Source organism: Echinops telfairi, unplaced genomic scaffold, assembly GCF_000313985.2.
Source record: "Echinops telfairi isolate 266 unplaced genomic scaffold, ASM31398v2 ScPeMD7_18;HRSCAF=68, whole genome shotgun sequence".
NCBI lineage: Eukaryota > Metazoa > Chordata > Mammalia > Afrosoricida > Tenrecidae > Echinops > Echinops telfairi.
In genome coordinates, this window is record NW_022103915.1 from 35,826,485 (window position 1) to 35,846,562 (window position 20,078).

Consider the following 20,078-nt stretch of genomic DNA (forward strand, 5'->3'; position numbering starts at 1 on the left):
GTGTTGACCCGTCTCCCTTCCCCCGGCTCTCTCCACTCCCACTGGAGGCCCCGGCCATCCGTTCCTGATGGGACACATCCCAGCCCCTTTCCTAGCAAGGGAGGCTTCTCACGGATGGACGGACGGACAGACAAGCACTGCTTCCCTCCCCATTGTTTCTTCTGAGGAGGTGCCATTTGTGCTGCCCTGTGAACTTATTTCCCACGTGGAGCAAGTCCCCGTTTCAGATGAGTGCCTTCTTGTCCTAGTGAAGGGTGTGCGCTCCCTGCTCCGGGAGCTCGTGGCTGCCAAAAGCAGAAGGAACCGGTCAACGGGCGGAAGCAGACAGGGACCGGCTGCCCGTTAAACAGAGCACGCTTCCCATCCAGCTACCTGGTATGAATTGAATGCTGGCCCCACCACTGGCTATGCCACCCTGCATGCCTCATTGTCATGACCTGTGCTAAGGGGCTACAGGCAATCGTGGGTCTTGTCAATGAGGGACCTTGTTGATGAAGGAGCCCTAGTGGTCTAATGGACGACATATTGGGCTGCTGCCGGCCAAGGTGGGCAATCAAACCCACCAGCCGCTCCACTGGAGAAAGATGAGGCTTGGCAGACCTAGTGGTTACAAGTTGGGCTGCTAACCGCAAGGTCAGCAGTTCAAAACCACCAAACGAGGCTTTCTCCTCCCATAGTGTTACGATCTTGGAAGCCCACAGGGGTCGTTCTGCCCCGTCCACAGGGTCACTCAAGGTCAGAATGAACTCGATGGCCATGAGTTTGTTTTGGTACTATACTCAGTCTCAGAAAGTTTCAGAGGGCGCTCTACCGTGTACTAGCTGTAATTGACTCGATGTGTGTTTGGACCTCAGGGACTTGCTGTGTGGATTCCATGAGTTTAAGCAAACTGCTTGGGTTCTTCCTTCCGTCTCTTGACTTCCAGAAGCATCCTATTTGTCCTTCTCCTTGGTCCACTCTGCCTCAAATGGCCCAGCCCATGTTTTTACTTTCGCCCCTTGGTGTCTGCCAGGTCTTTCTTCTGGGTGCCAGGATGCACACCCATCAACTACTGGTGGACATCTCCACCCAGATGTTTCCTTAGAAATGTTCCCCACGGCCACTGAGTCAATTCCAATGCATGGCGACCCCACAGGGCTGCTCCAGAGGGTTTCTGAGAGTAAGCTCTTCGTGGGACCAGAGCCTAGGCTTTCTCCTGCAGAGCGACTGCTGGGTTTTCAGCCCCTGGCTTGTGGTCAGCAGCCGACACAGGCACCTCACCCTCGGCCAGTCCAAACCTGAGCCAGCCACTTGCCTTCCCCCTAAACTACCCTTGTTTGACTGTCGCCAGTCACCCAGCTGCTTAAAACAGAGGCTGCAGGGCTTCAACACCATCTTCTTCCTTACAACCAGCCACTCAATTTTTTTAAAAAATCATTTTATTGGGGGCTCATACAACTCTTATCACAATCCATACATACATTGTGTCAAGCATATTTATACATTTGTTGCCCTCATTCTCAAAACATTTGCTTTCTACTTGAACCCTTGGTACCAGCTCATTTCCCCCCTCCCATCTTTCCCCCCCCCGGGACCCCTTGATAATTTATAAATTATTTTGTCATGTCTTACACTGTCTGACGTCTCCCTTCACTCACTTTTCTGTTGTCCATTCTCCAGGGAGGGGGCTAATATGTAGATCCTTGTAATCGCTTCCCGCTTTCCACCTAACCTTCCCTCCACCCTCCTGGTATTGCCACTCTCACCATTGGTCCTGAGGGGTTTATCTGTCCAGGAGTCCCTGTGTTTCCAGTTCCTATCTGTACCAGTGTAAAGTCTCTGGTCTAGCCAGATTTGTAAGGTAGAATTGGGATCATGATAGTGGATGGGGGTGGGGAAGAAGCATTTAGGAACTAGAGGAAAGTTGAATGTTTCATCGTTGCTACACTGCACCTTCACTGGCTCATCTCCTCCCTGCAACGCTTCTGTAAGGGGATGTCCAATTGTCTACAGATGGACTTTGGGTCCCCTTTCTGCACTCCCCCTCATTCGCAGTGATATGATTTTTTGTTCTTTGCTGCCGGATACCTGATCCCTTCGACACCTCGTGATCACACAGGCTGGTGTGCTTCTTCCACATGGGCAGCCATTCCATCTTACTGATTCAACCTTCACATGGACCTTTGAACTCCCTAACTTTTCTCCATGCCTGCTGCCATCATCCTCAGGGTTAACCTTCACTGCCCCTCACTTAGACCAACAACCTCTTCCTCACACGGTCGTTAGGGACAGGACAGGAGCTTCCCTGAGAATCCATTCTCCAAGGAAAAAAAAAAAAAAAAAAGACCCAACCAAGTCTCCGTTACTTAAAACAAAGGCACTTTCTGATTGGAGTGAAGGGCAAACTTCCCCACTCAGCTTGTGAGGCCCACCAACATCTCGCAGCCCCTGCCCACCTTTCCAGGCGTACCCCAAAGTGCTTGCCCTGAGTGAGACGCCTTTTAGTTTCTATCTTTGGACCTACATATGCAGGTGCCCCTGACCTGCCCCTTAGCCTGGCCTTACTGGTTCTTGCACAGCTCAGATGAGGTGCCATCTCACCACAAAGGTGTCTCCTGCCTCCCACCGCAGCACTTCCCATCATAACCACCACTGTTATGTTATTATTGCCCCAGCACTTTCTCAGCACGTTGGAAACCCAGTGCAACACTTTTGTCTCGTTCACCACTGAATCCCAGCTCTGAGGAGTGCTCAGCACCCTGAGGACACTCAGAGACAGAACCGTCTCTTCGAAACTGAGTGTGGTGATGACTGCACAAGTCAGGATGGCTGAGCCATGAGACTGTGTGACGGGTGACCTAGATGCCGATAACATGATGAAACTGCAAGGCAGCACTGTGGTTTGGAGGTGCCGGTTCGTTATGGCTCAGAGTGCTCCATGCACCGCCCGCTCCTGCGCCATCTGTTCCATCTTTCCTGTGGAGCCCACTGTTGGGGCCACTGTGCCAATTCATCTCACTGCAGCTTCCCCTCTTCTCTGCCGACCCCTCCCTCCCTCACCAAGCAAGTTATCCTGTTCCGGAGACTAACGTCCAGATCACGGGAGACGAAGCTTCACCACCTTTGCTTCTAAGCAGCATTCTGGTCACACCTTTTCCAAGGGTTGTTCCTTCTTCTGACAGCCCCTGGTGCTGGCAATATTCCTCACCAACACACCCATTCCTCCCAGTCTGTGCCCAGCGGTCACACCCACAGGACGTGCCTGAGAACGGCATGGCTTGAGGCAACCCATTCCCTGGGTGTTTCCATCGAACTCTCCCGACAGACCAGCCGCCGGCCGGCCTTCTCCATCCCGGGGAGATGGCGCTTCATGCGCCCAGGCCCCCAACCCACGAGCTCTTCCCAAGCTAGGGTTTTGGCAGAAAAGTTTCTGGAAGGATCACATCTCCCACACAACTACCTTCTTAAGAACTTTTTTTTAATTATTTAGAAATGCAGTTATATACATAGAACAATTAAAATTAAATTAAACTTTGTACAAATATTAAAATACTATCTTCACACCCACTGCAATGTACAGGATACCAGAAAATATATAAAATAAAATAAAGCACACTCAAACGGATCTGAGTTACATCCCGCACAGTCAATTATGCATGTGTTCTTTTAAACCATGAGCTAGGAGTACCATTCTGCAAAGGGGGCCACAGTGGTGCTATGGAGAGAAACCAGGGCAGGGGTGGTGGCCCGCTCACCTCATCCCCCTGCTCCGCGTCCACCATGGGACTTTTGTTCAACATTCCACTCGGTCTCCAACGGGAAATTCAGAGGCGGTGCTTCCCAGCAAAGCTGGGCCTGCTGCCTCTCCCTCTCTGGGGAACCAGCTACTGAATCACTCTGCCCCAGCACCTGCCCCGGAAAACAGACTCCAAGCCCCTCACTGGGGCTCTGGGAACACGGTCCCTTTGCCCCGAGCCCGGAGACCCAGCAGGCCCCGCTGCTCCTAGCCTCACTGTCCTTGGCAAGCACATCTGGAACTAAGCAGTGTGGAGGGTCTGCCGGTCACTTTCTGGACCCTTTCTTTCCTTTTGGGGCAGTTGGGGTGGGAGGAGGGTGTAGAACTGTCTGTAGCATATTCCATTCTCTATGTGAGGATGTGTCCCAGGAATGGAGGTGGCACGGCTATGTTGGAAGTGTTATCAGCGCTCAGCAGGGAGTGGAGCGGAAGACAAGGCGGGTGCTGTGGAGCCGGTACTACCACTCACGAAGCAGGAAGAGTATACCTTTGTCTTGCCACCCGGTGGTGTCCCCACGGGACCTTAAAGCTGGGGGATGGGGGGAGAGGGGGCATGATTGATGAACGGGAAGACATGGTTAGTGTAGGTTTGGTGGCGAGCTGGAGTGCTTGTACAGTGTACATTGAAATGTCTTATAAAACTCACGGTGGCCAGGACGCCACCATCTCCCAGGGACGTCGAAGATGGGAGCGTAGCACACAGAGCACAGGCACAGGGAGGTAGGGCCAACCTGCTACGCTAAGGCATTGGGGGTACGGATACTGGTCCTTGAAAGTATCTAAAGGTGGCCATAGGCCACCAGGCTATAAAATCTGCAGAGTCACCGCAAGTGTGCAAAACAGCTCTCGGGAGGTCCTTTGGTGCTGACCACGTTCCCTGGACCAGGGCTTCTGCAGGTTACCCACCCCGGCCTGCCTGGGGAAGCTGGGCTGTGGCCAGTGCTTGTCCTACCTTGCCCGCCCGGGATCTGGGTGGCCTCCATCCCAAGACGCCCATCACCTGCCTTTGTCCCTGTCCACACACACCACAAAGCGGTCGCTGAACCCCTCATGCCCCCGTGGGGGGCCCAAGCCCAGAAGCCACCAGTCGCAGCACATGGCAAACAAGCTATTTGGGGAAACTGTCTGAGACGTCAACAGCAACGGGGGTCTCAGCTCCGGCTGCCACAGGCATGGGACTCCTCGCTGAGGTGGGGCTCATCAAAGCCAGCATGAAAGGAAGGACACCCCCGTCCCCACCCGCCCGCCTAGGGTCTGCTTGTTCTCTTTCCCACCAGATAGGCAAGCCTGGGCTTGTCCTCCCCACGGCGGCCCCCAGGACGGCGGGAGCAGACGTGAAGTGGGAGGCCAGTGTCCAGAGCAGGCAGGCAGAATGAACCCCAAAGGAAAGTGCAACCTTTTACATGGGGGAGCAGATGGGGGGGTGTCTCCAGAGTAGCAGGATGGAAAGGGGTAAGATTTTCCATTTTGAAAAATGTCTATCTTGGGTGGGGGTTGTGAAAGTTTGGAGAATAAAGGCTGACGGCTCAGCCACAAGACTCAAGAGGCTCTCCCTCATCCCTGCGTCGGTCCTGCTGTTTGGGGAAGACGGGCCCTGTGAGCACAGAGCAGTGAGTGGCGGGGCAGCGGGCTGTGGGGGACCCCATCTTTCAGACGGGCCCAGCGCCAGCACCTGCTGGCAGGTACACCCCTGGCAATGGTCTCTCCCACCAGTGGGTCCCATCTCCCCTGGCCGGGCTGCTGCATTCTAGCACCTTCTCCAGCCTGGGCTTAGAGTGCAGCCTGGTGTGTGGAAGGGGGCAGCAGGGCGGCAGGCGCTGCCCTCACCCTGAGGGAGGAAGACTGCACGGGGGTCCTAAAGTGCATGTATGAGTGTGGAGGCAGGTAAGAGGCTGGCTGACAGAGGGCCAGCCCCCATGTTCAAGGCCACCCATGCCTGGGGCGAACCCTGGCAGGTCAGATGTTGACTTTATCCTGGGAGTTTTCATGATTTTTGCCATCCCAAACACAGGAGGCTCTTGGGGGGTGGGGGTGGAATGAGGTGCAGCACTGGGTCAGTTTCTATGTTTTAGGCCCTGATGTTTGGGGAAACACCAAAGGGAAAATCATCACTCCAGGGCAGAGCAGCCTGGGGACGCTCCTCCCCCACCCGCAGAGTGAAGGGAGGGGCTCTTCCCAGGGGGCTGTGCCCCAAACCTTGGTCGACAAGTGTTGGGCTCAGGCCACTTCACAACCACTCACCCATCTCAGGCCAGCCAGGTTGGGCGGAGTGCTGCTGGGAGGTCAGTCCTCAGTTCTCCACCGGGGAGGGGGAGGGGGGGAAGAGCACAGGAGGGAGTCACCCATCAGCTGAGACATGGGGTGGGTGAGCAGGACCGGGCGGCAGGAGCAGGAGAAGCAGCGGTGCAGCAGGCGGCAGCCTCTTTCTGGGCACAGTTACTAAGGCACGTGACTGTGGTGAGGATGAGCCTCAGGACAGGTGTGGAGCTGCGAGCAGCCACCCAAGACACGCTGTGTGCCTCTCAGGCTCCCCTCCCTCACCACGGACCCACGAAGGGGCAACCTGCCCAAGCTGCTAGGGGCCAGGGCATTCCCTGGCATCTCAGCCACTCTCCCCCCTGCCCCCTGGGGATGGCACGCCTTGGCCTCTGTGAGGAGCTGGGCTGCCAGCAGTGCCTGGGAGAAAGCCCAGAAGGCGGAGCGCGGGCAGCTTCCCCTTCCCCTCCAAGGGACCGGCCAATCAAACAAACAAACAAACAAAAGGCTAAGAAGGTTGATGCTGGAAGTAGCAGTAAGACTTTGCATATTAGGAAGACGAGCATTATCAGCCACCTTCCGCCCCTCCCCTGGCATCTTCTAGGTACTACTCACAAACCCTCGGCCCGGCAGGACCAGAAGCCTGGGCCTCGGAGCCGGATCGCTGGGGACTAGGAGGAGGTTGCCCTGGTTTTTCAAGCCCTCCGTTCTGGGCCAAGGAGCTACTGCACAGTATCATGCCAGGGGCCCACAGTGCTTGCCCTGACCAACTGCCCGATCAGACCCACTGGGTTCCAGACTCCTGCCTCAGGTCTGCTCCTACCGGGAGAGCAGTGCTGTCCTTCTCCTCAGAGGAAACGGGCCGGCCTCTGGCCCAGCCTCCCACATGGCCGGGGGCAGCAGTGTGGCCACCAACAAGCCTGGTGACAGGGACACTGCACGGGTGGTGGGGAAGGCACAAGTAAACACAGCGGCACTCAGGCCCAGGTGAGCTGGGGGGGGTGCTGCCACCAGGGGACCCAGGAGACTCAGGGACGTGACGGGTTCAATCCAGCACATCCAGATCTGCCCCCGACACAGATGGGAGGGCAGGGCCGGGTAGAGGGCCAGCTCCTCCAGCTGTCCAGCAGACAGACGGTGAGGCTCTTCCTGGAGTTTCCAGCTGGGAGGGCCGAGGCCCCAGCGATACAGACACACAGGTGGCAGTTCAGGTGTCCAGCAAGGTGGCCGGGAGCACAGCGTGCTCAGACTCAGGGCGAGGGAGACAGGCAGACGTGGCGGAGAGTGGCTGGCAGCAGCCCTCATGCTTCTTTCAACAGCGGAATATCTGCAGGGACAGAGCACAGCAGTCACCCCACATGGCCCGCCCACTGTGGGGCTCCAGGCAGCACACCCCTGCCCCACCGGACAGACTAAGATGTCATGCTCACATTCACTTCCGGGGGACTGAAGCCCCCTCCCCTCTCCAGGCCTTCCTCAGTCCTCTCTCCCACTGCCTGCACGTGTGAGTCTGGTGCTCAGCCTGGTAGGTCCACCTGGCCACAAAGGCCTGCCCACTCCCCACTGTTTCCTCAAAGCTGCCAGCTGCATGACCTTGAATAAATCACCTCCCCTCTTGGGTCCCAGTTCCCACTCGGTCAAGGGCTCCTGCCTCCCTGTGGCTCTTTTGGTTCCAGCCAGCTCACACCTGGCCTGCAGTGAGCACAATTTTCTGACAACCAACGTGCCCTGTTCTCTGAACCCCTCACAATGATACAGAGGCTGCAATTCTTGGTTCAGTTTCTCAACTGCTCGCCCCATCTTCCCAACAGACTGACACTCCATGCAGGTTTCTACACAATCCAAGCCAGCAGCACACGCAAGCTGGCTCTCCAGACAGCTTGCTGGACACCCAGAACAAAGTGCAGCGCAGGGAGACAGGCGGGGTAGGGCCGTCTAGCCTCTTGAGGGAGGACAGAGGCTGCACCTGGTGTGGCTGGCAGTCCAGGGGCTCAATGGCTTCCACATGGAAACCTGGGTCAACTCTTAAATGGGTCCTTCCTATTGTTACCAGAGGAGTCACAAGGTCGGCAGTGTGGAATCACCTGCCGCTCCTCCGGAGAAAGACGAGACTTTCTACTCCCATGCAGAGTGACGGTCTCACACAGCCACAGGGGCAATTCTACCCTGTCGTATAGGGCTGCTGTGAGCCAGCATGGGCTCGGCGGCACTGCTTGGGTGGGGACCGTGAAGAATGCACGAGTCCTCGGAGGCAAAGGAAGCACGTGGATGTATTTCACTGGACCACACTGGGACTCCCAGGAGGCGGAGGTGCACCTGAGAGCGCGACACCATCTCAAAGCCAGGCTCCCCAGGCTCCAGCAAGGTCTATGGCTTTTTGTCACAGGAGGGCCAGAGTCCCCACGCTGCAGGGATATCAACACAGGCCTCGGAGCCAGAGCTGTCTGGCTTCACAGCCGGCTCCCCTTTGTGACGTACCGTGAGTCTGTCTCCTTATGGGTCATGGTCTCTGACTCCTACAACTCAAAGCCCTACCCTCACTGTCTCCCCTGAAAGAGCCCAGGCCCTCTCCTCTGTAACATGGTCCAAGCCTCTTGTCGCTCCTGACCTTTCAGGAACAAGAAACACTGACAAGACGGCAAGCATCCCGAACCAGCAGTCCACCCTTTGAGTGCAGCCTGGGGCCACCAACAGTCTCTGAGACTCCAGAATTTCAAAATACACCTCCCTAGATCAGCCCACAGCCCTCCCTGAGCCTGGAGGGGGGAATCCTATTGTGTGGGGAAAGCACAAGACCATCTCCTGCGACAGATGCCATTTTCTCTCTGCCTCAGTGGAGGGTCATTATCAGAGAGGCCCCCAAACCCTTCTTGCTGGCACCACGGACCCCAAGCAGCTCCTAATTCCTGACCGTTGCAGACCACCTACCATCTGTGTACTCCTCCGATGTGAGGGATAAAAGGCTTTGTATGTCGCTGTTCTCAGAATCTGGGGCTTCTTTGTGGCCCGGGCGGCTGTACCCTGAGCCGGCCACCCAGGAGGAGCTGGTCGCCTGATGTACCATCACAGTTTCAGAGCCCCGAGAGCCCCAGGCTTCACACAGTCCCGAGTGGCCCGGGGCCTCGTCCTCTCCGCCGCCGGCAGAGGAGCAGGCCCCAGGGTCCTGCAGCGGCTGCTCCCTGGGCACGCTCCTCTCACTCGGCCCTGCCCCCTCGGACAGCACGATCTGCACTCGGGGGTCAGCGGGCGGCACACAGTGACCGGAGCTGCCATACACGGCCTCTTCATACGACGGCAGTGCCACCTGGACGCCATCCACCATAATGGACACCTGGTCCCCAGACACCCCCTGGTCACGCCTGCGTCAGAGAAGAAGACAGAGGAGTGGATGTCAGTGCACAAGAATGAACCACGCGCGAAGGGGTCTACCCTAACCCATCCCTCCCCTGAGAAGCTAAGTAACTGTACCAATGGGCACCCAGCCTCAAGGGGTAGAGCTGGGTCTCAACCATCTCCAGAGAGAGACGGTGGGCTCAACCTCTGGGCAGGGGGCACCTGGTTTTTAGTAAAACCAGGAACCTCAAGCCCAGAAATCAAACTGCTCCTGCAGCCCAGCGGCGGGCAGTGAGAGAGGGGCAGGTGCTGCTGTCTAAGGCGAGAATGTGCACTGCCAGTCGACAGGTGCTCTTCTGACTCGGCCACGATGCTGGCCTTTTTTAAACACGTGTAAACCCTAAGTAAATTGTAAGAACGACAGGAAAGAGCAGAGAAACGGGCACAGCTCACAGTTAGCCCTGGGGTAACATGGCCGCCCAGCTCAAGACAGGACACACCAGCAACCAGGGCACCCTATCCTTCCCACGGCTTCTCGTTCTCACACCGCCACGTCCCCGCAGCCCACCTTCATGGGCATCCTTCTGCGCTTTTCATTTTACTGTGTCACTGCCTACTTAGGAGTTTCAGTGGAGTTCCGAAGGCTTTTTATCTTTATGCGAATGGGGCCTCTAGCAAACGTGAGTGTGTGTGTGTGTGTGTGTGTGTGTGTGTGTGTGTTTCTCTCTCTCTCTGGGCTCAACGCTGTGAAATTCACTCCTGCAGCCAGCCTTTCAGATGACTAGCATGCGTTATACACATGCATACCCGCACCTGCTTTTCTCTGAACTGTTTCAAAGCACGGTGAAGAAATTGCCTCACCAGGGAGACCCTTCCCTTATCACAACAGAGAAATGCCCCGCTGGCTTAATCATGCTGAGACATTTCCCACCTGTCAGCTGTGGGCTCTGCCTCCATTCAGGGCGCGGCCCAGTCAAGAGTCAATCACTGCACTCAGCCACTGCATCTCTCTTGGCCTTGCCTGTCATCCTAGCAGTCCACAACTTTTTCTTTCTTTCGTGGTTTAGGAAGAGTCTAGGCTAATTGTCTCAAAATGTCCCGTATTTGCCGGACCGGACCCACATACCCTCAGGATTATACTCCAGCTAATTCCCTCTCCTCCAGACGGTCTCGAATTATTTCAATTACGGTCAAACATACACACTATAAACGGTGTCACTTGCACTGTTTCCAGGTGGACGACTCAGTGGCACAAGTACACGCACACACTGTGGGCGACTGTTTCCAGGGCTCTTCACTGCCCCCCACACGCTCTGTGCCCGGCAAGCCCGACTTCTCACCCACCCACCCACCCCCTCCCAAGTAACTCCCACTGGACTGCCTGCCCTCTGCTGTGTCTATTCTCGGCATTTCACATACACCGGAGCGCACAATATTGACCTTCCAGCGTCTGTCTGACTTATTCACTTGGTACCACGTGTCCAAGGTCCACCCACGTGGCCTCATGCCTCGCAGCTTCCTTCCCTGGGATGGTGGGCTCCTGTCCGGTGGAACGCTGAGCCTGCCTTTGGTTTCACCCTTCCTCTGCAGATGGACCCCTCTTGGCTATTCTGAGAGTCCTTTTCACGGAGACATGACCTGGCTCATGAGTCCTCAGTGTGGGCTCTTACGAGACCTTATGATCCTTACTGCTGAACTATGGGTACACCGGTTCTCCATTTCCTCCTCTGTGCTTGCAGCTGAGCTCCAAGTGGGCCTGCTGTGAGGCTGAGTTCTGGAAGAGGAGGGAGCTCGGAAGGCCACGGGCATGAAACCCAACAGATCCACTCGGCTTTATGTGCACACGGCTGGCTCTCTCAAGTGAAGAATCCTCTTCAAATTCTCTTTATCACTGAACAACCTGCCACCCTCAAAACAAACTACGAGAACACAGCAGGAGGAGACTCCCTGGCGCTTGGTGCTTGAGGACCAGTCCGCCCAGCAGCACGCTCCTGCCCTCCGAGAGCTCTAGTTTGCGGCTCCCTGCCAGCGTGTGGTGGTGGAGAGGGGAGCGGGGCAGGAAGGGGTGGGACTGGGCCAACACTCAGGTAGGAATGGGGCTGACTCCAGTGAGGAGACAAGCCCATCACCAGAGGGCTACTCAGGGCCAAGTCCCTGCCGCCATCTGTCCCTGACTTCATGCGCCTGAATGTGGGTACATAAAGTGACAGTGGCAGCGAGAAAGCCCACTTGGCCTGTTTCCGGGACAGCACTGTGCACTGGGTGGGTCCCAGTATTGCTGTACCTCAGGAAAGCCTGGGAGAGAGGCCCAAGTGTGGGTGTTTGTTTTCCACCCACCTAGGTGCCTCATATCAGAGGTTCTCAACCTGTGGGTCGAGACCCCTTTGGGGGTCGAAAGAACCTTTCATAGGGGTTGCCTAAGACTATCAGAAAACACATGTTTCCCATGGTCTTAGGAACCGAGACACTGCTTCTCTAGCCGTCTCCGCCCACGTGCAGATATGCCTACACACAAGTACCCGGCGTGAAGACTCTTCCCCATGCTACACCATGCTTCAAGACAAAATTTCATTTATTTGTAATTAGAAATAATTATTTCACAATATAGAATTACATAGTTTTTGTGATGAATCACTGTGCTTTAATGATCTTCAATTTGCAGCAATGAAAACACATCCGGCCTATCAGTTATTTACATGAAGATTTGTAACTGTAGCAAAATGATAGTGATGAAGTAGCAACGAAAATGATTTTATGGTTTTGGGGAGGGGGGGGTCACCACAACATGAGGAAATGTCTTAAAGGGCTGCAGCATTAGGATGGATGAGAACCACCGTTCTACGTGCAGCCTGGATTAACCCCAGGGGCACTGGGGTGGCAGTGCCTCTCCACCATGACCATGCTGTGGGCCATCATAGAACTTGCTGAAGGACATCTCTGAGCCTCCAGAGGCTCTCATTCACCAAATGTGGATGGAGCCTGGGAATCTGCATTTCTAACAAGGTCCCAGGGGCCACTGATGCTGAGGGTTTTGGGGACACATGCTGAGACCCTCCTCTGGCAGGACAGAGGATGGTGCATGCCAGCTAGAGATGTGGGTCCAGATACTAGCCCTGCCGCCATCTAGAGGTAAGAGAGCACAGTGCCAGACGAGGCCACAAGCCTGGCACATAGCAGGGCCCTCTCCGCCCCTGGCACATGCAGACCAGCAGAGGCCGGAAGCCCACCTGCAGCCCTCCGCCAGCCTGGCCGCCGGCTTACCTGCTGTGATGGAAAGACTTCAGCTTTGGCTGCAGCAGCACAAACAGCACCACCAGGAGGAGAATGAGCGCCACGGAGCTGGCCGTGGAGGCCACTATGGACAGTGTGGGGGCCCCAAGTGACCCGTGGGTATCTTTGTCTGTGGAAACAAACCGTCATCAGAAGCCTTTTCAACTCAGACACATGAACCCCGAGCCCCAAAGACCTCCTCAAATGGTCCTCCAGACGAGGCCACTTCCCCACCCTCTCCCTTCCGGCCTTTGAGATCCACTGCACCCGTGTACACTCACCGAACCCCAAGACCTCGACAGCAGGCTGCTGCTGGCTACGAGCCACTACAGGGCCCATCATTCCTACCCCCACCTGTGTTTGTCACCCTGTGGGGGGGATGTGGGGGGGATCATCTCTGACACCCGGCTGTTGGAGCCCCTGTCCTAAGGCCCTGGAGCTTTTGTTCTAAATCCAGGCTGGTTTCCATTCCAGGCCTTCATGTCACAGGCCCAAGTGTCACACACTGAGGTGACAGTACGCATGCTTCCCAGCAGCCACGCAGGACAGCAGAAGACGCAGGAGGGCGCGGTCTCTGCCCAGCTGGACCAGAGCTCCCAAACAGAGCGCCTGGCATTGCCATACAAGGAAAGCAAAGTCCAGACGCCGCACAAGGCTCCAACGCTGTGCTCCCCACGTGTTTCCCTGGAGCTGGTCAGGTCGCCAGCATTTGGCGAGGAAAACTGGAGACCCGGAGCTTCCATGGGACTTCACACAGCAGGGCAGATACCTCAGGAAACCCCGAGATGGTGCGGGGCTCCACGGAAACACAGCGGAGGGGCACATCCCTGCAACCCCAAGTGTCTTTCAGCACCGAACCAAAGGGGGAGAGGCTGCAGCCACTCGGCAGGCTCCCTTGCTTCCCAGCCAGGGCTCGGGCCACGCCCCCTGAGTGACAAACAGCACCCCGTTTCTGTTTCTGTCTGCTCCACTGACCCTCGTTGAGACGGCAGCTGATCTCCATGGCAGGTCTCCACTCGCCGTTTTTACACGTCAGGTACTTGTAATCGCCCTTCAACATGTAGCCTTCGGCACACAGGTACTCAATGACACTGCCCGACTCCAGGGGGTCTCTGCAGGGCCGGGGGTGACAGATGTAGCCACCATTCTCTGGCTCTGGGGGCCGGGGGCACACTGCAATGACAAAGAGGTACACCACCATTGGCTGATGATATCTCGAACCTATGCACATCCAGATATCATGTGACTTTAATTAAACACTCCCCAATCCATCATAATCCATAGCAAAAGGTAGTGAAATGCTGCTAACCTGTTACGAATGCTGATGGGTAGAAAGGTTTGCCTTTTAAAAAAAATGTCAATGCCACAGAGGGATTCCAGAGCATAAAAAAAAAAAAAAAAGTGCATTCTCTGCCATAGAGGAGATTTCCGATTTTCCCTTGGGAGGCTCCCACACTCTCTGAACTAGTTGCTGGCATACCTGACCCCACAGAAGACCTCATTTTCTACTCAGGCAGGGCTGTCAGGTGTAAAGCCATTTTACCTACACCATCATTTCCCCTTGAAGACAGGGCCCTAAAGGCAGGGTAAACAGTAGACTTGTGATCAAAGTCGGGTCTGATCTAAAACCCTGTTGCTCCTTCCACGAGCAGACAAGGTTCCGCCCCAAGGTTCCGCCCCAGGAGCCGAGTGGGCTGTGTGGGGTGTGAGTCTCAAAGTGGATCCTCCTCTTGAAACAGGCTGGTTAGGAAGAGGGGGCAGGAAGACTGCACAGAAGGGCCTTGGCCTAGTTAACAGCACTGAGAAATCAGAGTTGCTGTAAGGAATGAGTAGCCCCAGGGAGAAGGGAGGCTTCAGGTCCTGCAGCTCGCCCTCTGACCAAAGTCACACATTACGGGATTGAAGGCCCAGGCGCCCAGGCACCGGATTGCTGGGAATGTCCAGTCCCCACAGTAGGGACACAGTGGGGCCCTAAGGGACCACTGTTTGGCAACATCGGCAGGGGGAGAAGGGCAGGATGACGAGGCACCCACAAACGTCAACGTTCCCAAGACCTCGCTAATATAAAGACCAGGAGTTTTCAAAGGGAGCTGGGGATTGCTGACCAATATGCCCTCTGCAGCCCGGGCCCAGCCCGATCACAAGAGCATGCCTGTGAGAACAAGACCTGCCGTTTTCTTTTTCATTTCCTCTACGAGGCCTGGAATGAGCTGCCTCCCCTTCACAGGGCTGAGCGCTCCCTGGTGAGACGTGCCTCTTGCACCAAGGCCCACCTCCCCTGCCTCCTACAACTAGCCATGGAGCCAGAGGGCTGCCAGGGTGAAGAGGACCAGCGCAAGCAAAACTCGAAGCCCTCCTACCCTCAAGCGGCTTACATCCCAGATGGGAAAGCCTCCGCTAAAAGGGGGCTGGGAAGAAAGACTGTGACACAGAGTGGCAGAAGACCTCTGGGATCCGGCCAAGTCTGGGGAGTTTCTCTGAGACCGGTAGTTGGACCAAAGAAGTCCCCTCTGAGGACACATCGCCCACTTAGCCCAACGTCTTGAATGGGTGGGGCATGTGTGCGTGTGCGTGTACAAAGATTCCTTCTGGTAGTTCATTTAAACCATAACCAAGTCGTGCAAAGAGCTTGGTCCTTTTGCTTTCCCGCTTTTGTTCCAGGCAACGGGACTGCCACAAATCCCTTGACTGATCCCAGGAACCCACCCATACAGTAAGTGCTGAACGCCACAGGCAGCTCCTGGACCTCCTGGATGTAGGCGGGGCCCACATGTGTGAGTCTAGGGAAACAAATCCACAGAGACTCATATATATATGGAAGAGTTTTATATAAAGGGTAAATATATATATATATGGAAGAGTTGTCTATAAAGGGTAAGTGTACATTAGAAAGCATCCCAATCCCAGTGCTGTCCAAGCCCACAAATCCAACATTAGCCCATATGTCTGACACCAATCCACAAAGTCTTCAATCTCACAAAACACACACTATGATGCCGACTGCAAGAGGAAAGCTGAATCAGTGAGCGTGTGAGCATCTCAGCGCTGGCAGGGGTCTCCACAGGGCTGCTCCAGTACCCAGGGCTGCATTGGGGTAGGTCCATGTGGCTTCTCCTCAGGGCTGTCTTGCAGGACGTGAGCCTTGCCAGCTGAAGCAGGGAACTGGCTAAGGCAGCTGCATCCTGGTCAGACCATCAGAAAGCAAGAGACCCGAGGACTAGAGAGGTGAGGATCACTGAAGCCATTTATCCCTCTGCCTTTCAATTAACCCCACATGTGTTTATCGGCCAGGTTGGCACAATAAACCTTAACTATCTCACCACACATGGGGTCCCCAGGCTGGAAAAGATGGTCACAGAGGAAAGTCACTCCCCATGAAGCCCACCTGTACGCAGAATTTTCGAGAGGGACCCTGGAGCAGGTCATCTCAAACTCCCTGCCACTGAGTCAAGTCCGACTCCCAGTGACCTGTGAGAGGGAGTAGGACTGTCCCTGTGGATTCCCAACACTGTACATCTTTACACAGACAGAGAGCCTCATCCTTCTCCCTGGAGGGGCTGGTGGGTTTGAACAGCTCACCTAGGGTGAGCCACCCACCTTGTAACCCACTGTGCCACTCAGGCTCCTGGGACTCACGTTTACAGGTGGAAGAGGAGTGGTAGGAAGTGTCTGACAGCTCCACTTCATTTCTGTGGGATACAGACAGATTACTGCCCAGGTTGTCCCCCCATATTATATGTCAAACCTAAGACGCTGCTTGCTACACATGGTCAATTGACTCAACACTTGGAGGTCAACTGCTTAAAGATTATCTCCCTGAGGGTTATCAGCCATCTGGAGCAATCAGACTCTAGGGCCCACTCCCTTCTGATAAGGATAGTGGATTATTCCCTTGAAGGAGAGCCCAACGACAAGGTCAAGGTTAGGCTGCCATCTTGACTTTGGAGTCCACCCATGTTGTCACACGTATACCCCTTGTACCTCCCTTATTACATGTGTATCCCTACTGCCTCCCCTTCCTATTGTGTGTACATCCCTAGCTCGTCCCCCTACTATTGCATATATGCCTATGGTACAGCCCCTTCCTGTTCCACAAACGGTTATCTAGCATTAGGGGGGACTTGCACGCCCTTAAGTGTATATAAGCCGTGTTTAGAATATTCTCTCTCTGCATGGACCTGGCTGCTGAGATCACGGCCATCCGGGAGGTGAGCAATCGCTGCCCTATCTTGTCTGACATCTCTTTAATTTTACCCCTCAATTACACAACCACCCCTTGGACCCACTGGATTGTGGGGGCTGGTATACCACACCTCTCCATTCCATTAATACTCACATTGATTGATTACTGTGCTAGCCTCTGAAAAAGCATGAAAAGATAAACACTCCAAGTATCTGGGGCCAAACAGAGATGCGACGAATAAGCACATACAATTAAAAAAAAAGTGTCCTGTACGGCTTGGTTAAAGACCCTTCCCACTCCAAGGTTATGGGCATATTTGCCGTTATTTTCTTCTAATGTCTCATGGATCGGTGTTTTTGCTGTTTGAATATTTTCTGCAGAGGAAACAGATGAATTCCACACAAAATTCCAACAGTTAGCAATGTGGGCAGTAAGCAGCCAGCCCCCTTCGGCTCCACAGTGCTCCTCTCCTCTCCCAGAGTGCCCTGCATGGAAGTGTTTCTGATTCATGTCACAGGGTCGTTGAGCGCTCCAAAGAAGGAAGCTCAGGCTGGCGCTGTCCCACCTCGTGGGGGGAGATGAGGACAGTGCCTGGAGGAAGCCGAATTTCAGATGGCGTTTTGTTCATTGGGAAGGAAGGGATATGGGAGCTTGAGGAAAATGCACTGAAGCAGGAAAGTGTAAGGCTGGAGAAAATCAAGTAGCCTGGGTTGCAAAAACTATGGGAAAACTCAGCTTTAAAAAGCAGTTAGATAAAGTCGTATATACATATGACTTCACTGCCATATACACGCATGTATATGTATGTGTGTGTCCGTGTCTTTCGTACGAAAGGCAATGAAACGGTTTGTTGAGGCTCTTACACTCCATCCAAAGGGGCAGGGAAGACAGTGAGAAGGGCACCTCACAGGAAGATCTGAGTCCACAATGTGGACAGCAGCCACTGAGACCTCTAGATTGCTTCATCAGCATAGGCCTTGCAGCGTGATAAAATAGAGTCGGTGCAAAAAAACCCTTTGATGTTCATCTACCCCATTGTCACAGTGGAAGCGAGCTGGCCTACGTCAGGGTCAGCACTGCTACGAGGCTGGCCCCGCTTCAAGGCCAGTTCCCTCCTCAGAAAAAGGCAAGGTCATGGGAGACCTGGTGGTGACAGGAGGGGGTGCTAACTGCAGGCTGAGCAGCTGGAGGCCCAGGACGGGGCTTTCTACTCCTGTGCAGAGCTGCCGTCTCAGCAATGACAGGACCGCTCTACCCTCTCCTGAGTTGGCATTGACTTGATGAAAATGAGTTTGGTTGTGCTGGCACTGTTGGATCAAGTGTGGGACTGCTAACCACGAGGTCAGACGTTCAAAACCACTGCCTGCTCCTGTTAAAAACTTAGAAGCCCATTTATAGTGTCACTATGCGTTGAAATCAAATCGATGACAGTGAGTCTTGTTGGAGATTTAGTTTTAACACCACCATACAGAGCAGACCCTCCCCAGCCAAGACTCTCCAGGAGGGACATCAAGGTCAACATGACCATGCCCTCAAACTTTTAGCTTATCGTCTAGAGAGGACACAAGTCAGCCTGACCATGTTTCTAGTTCTCAGTGGTCCTGTGGGTCCACTGTGGGTCCTTGGTGAAGAGTCTGAGGGTTAAGTCCAGGGAAGGGGTGGGCAGTGGGTTAAGGGGCAGATGGAGAGAAGCTAGGCATTTAGCACAGAGGTCTCTCAAGGGTGCTTGGAAAAGCACTGTGAATGTGCCTGCTCCCAAACCCCTCTTGAAAGATGGAAGGCCCCATTCCTCCTTGTCCTCAGGGCTTTGTTAGGAGCTGGATTCAATTCTCTAAGAGCTTCTCAAGGGCCTCTTCTGTCCATGGCTCGCCCTGGCTTTCTGCCTTCCGGAATCCCACTCACATGGTCCAAAGTCTGAGGGAAGAAGGACGATTTCTCATGCCATCTGCAACCTTCCTCTCCTATGAGACAAACCTTCCCAGCAGTCAGACAGGAAGCCCATTGTCCAGCCAGGATCCCTTTTCTCATGAGAACTTCCCACACCCTGGGAGGGTGCAGGGGGGTGGGGAGGGGGGGCTGGGACAGGCCTGTGGTGTTTCCTGCCTTCCCAGGGAGTGTCTGTGGCAGGGGTGGAACAGTAGCAGTGGGAGAAACCACCCGTGACTTTTGTCTGTCCCTTTGGCCCCACAGCCTCTTTCCTAAGAAAGGCCCAGGTCAAAGCCTGCCTCAGAGAGACCAGCAGCTTAAAGCCCGCCCATCCTATTTCAGGCCTGGGCCCTTTCTCTTCTACCTCACAGAGCCAGCACTCTCACCCCCACAAGAAATGCAACCCCTTCTCCTCCTCCTCCTGGAACACCCCGCCCCCCCCAAGCACACACAGGAACCCCCACCCATCTTTCTGCTCAAGGTCACGTGCTCCGGGCAACTTCCTCTGGGCTTGCCAGAGAGAAGCCAGGGTACCAGGATAAGGAGTGCGGGGGAGGAGAGCACGGCCTTGAGGGGCAGGCAGGAAATCTGGGTCTGACTCCGCACCCACTGGCGACCTCGTCGTCAACCAGGCCTTTCTCTTCATCGGGGTGCTGTGGGGAGGGGGAGACGCCTACTGAAACTGCAACCTTGAAAGCATCTTGCATTTTGCTGGGCACATTGCTGGCACTAGCAAATTTTACTAAACCTTTCTGTCTGGATTTTGGAATGAGGCGGGGCCATCTGTCTGTCAAGGTATTTGCAGGGGAGCAGGCTGGGCACTGGGGAAATGGGCAGGTTTTTCTTTGCACACCCCTCGGGAGTAAGCACGCCCTCCTGGCCATTTCTCAGGGTAAACCAACTCTGCGTGCGGTCGGTCCCATCACCTGGAACCCAGCTGAGGCAACACTGGTAGGGCGGCCCAGGCTAACAAATGGGGTCCATATGGCTCGTCACCCTTTCACCTCTCCTTGTCTCACAGTTCAGCGACCCAGGGCTGGCAGACAGGCTGCCAGCTGGAACTCAGTCCCCGCCCCCTTCATCCTGCGTCTCAGTACACTAACACACACCCCGCCCCGCTCCCCACACACACGCAGAGCAGAGCTCACAAGGGTCCCTGCCCCCAACCCCAAGGTGGTGCGCCACAGCCGCCCCAGGGAGCCAGGCTCTCCCTGTGTCCTAGCTAGACTGCTCCTCGCCCGCCCTGAGAATGTTAGTCAAAGGCCCACGGAGTGGTCAGCGGGGTTAAGAGAAAGCAGATGATGTTTATTTTTCCCGCATCAGAGTCGCTACTTC

At 55.0% G+C, this 20,078-nt stretch overlaps 1 protein-coding gene across 3 annotated transcripts in view; it reads right to left on the reverse strand.

The window, feature by feature from the left end:
• Nucleotides 1-3,440: 3,440 nt before the first annotated feature.
• SUSD6 (sushi domain containing 6) overlaps nt 3,441-20,078 on the reverse strand; it is a 102,360-nt gene continuing 85,722 nt past the window's right edge. For 2 of the 3 annotated variants that reach the window (XM_045288041.1, XM_045288040.1), the window contains exons 3-5: nt 13,610-13,807; nt 12,626-12,764; nt 8,916-9,390 (exon numbers count right to left, since the gene is read on the reverse strand). In XM_045288041.1, coding sequence (XP_045143976.1) covers nt 8,931-9,390; nt 12,626-12,764; nt 13,610-13,807 — 797 coding nt within the window. In that variant the 3' untranslated portion in view covers nt 8,916-8,930. Of the gene's footprint in view, nt 7,359-8,915; nt 9,391-12,625; nt 12,765-13,609; nt 13,808-20,078 lie in introns of those variants that run through there. The other variant, XM_004698677.2, reaches the window with a different exon arrangement.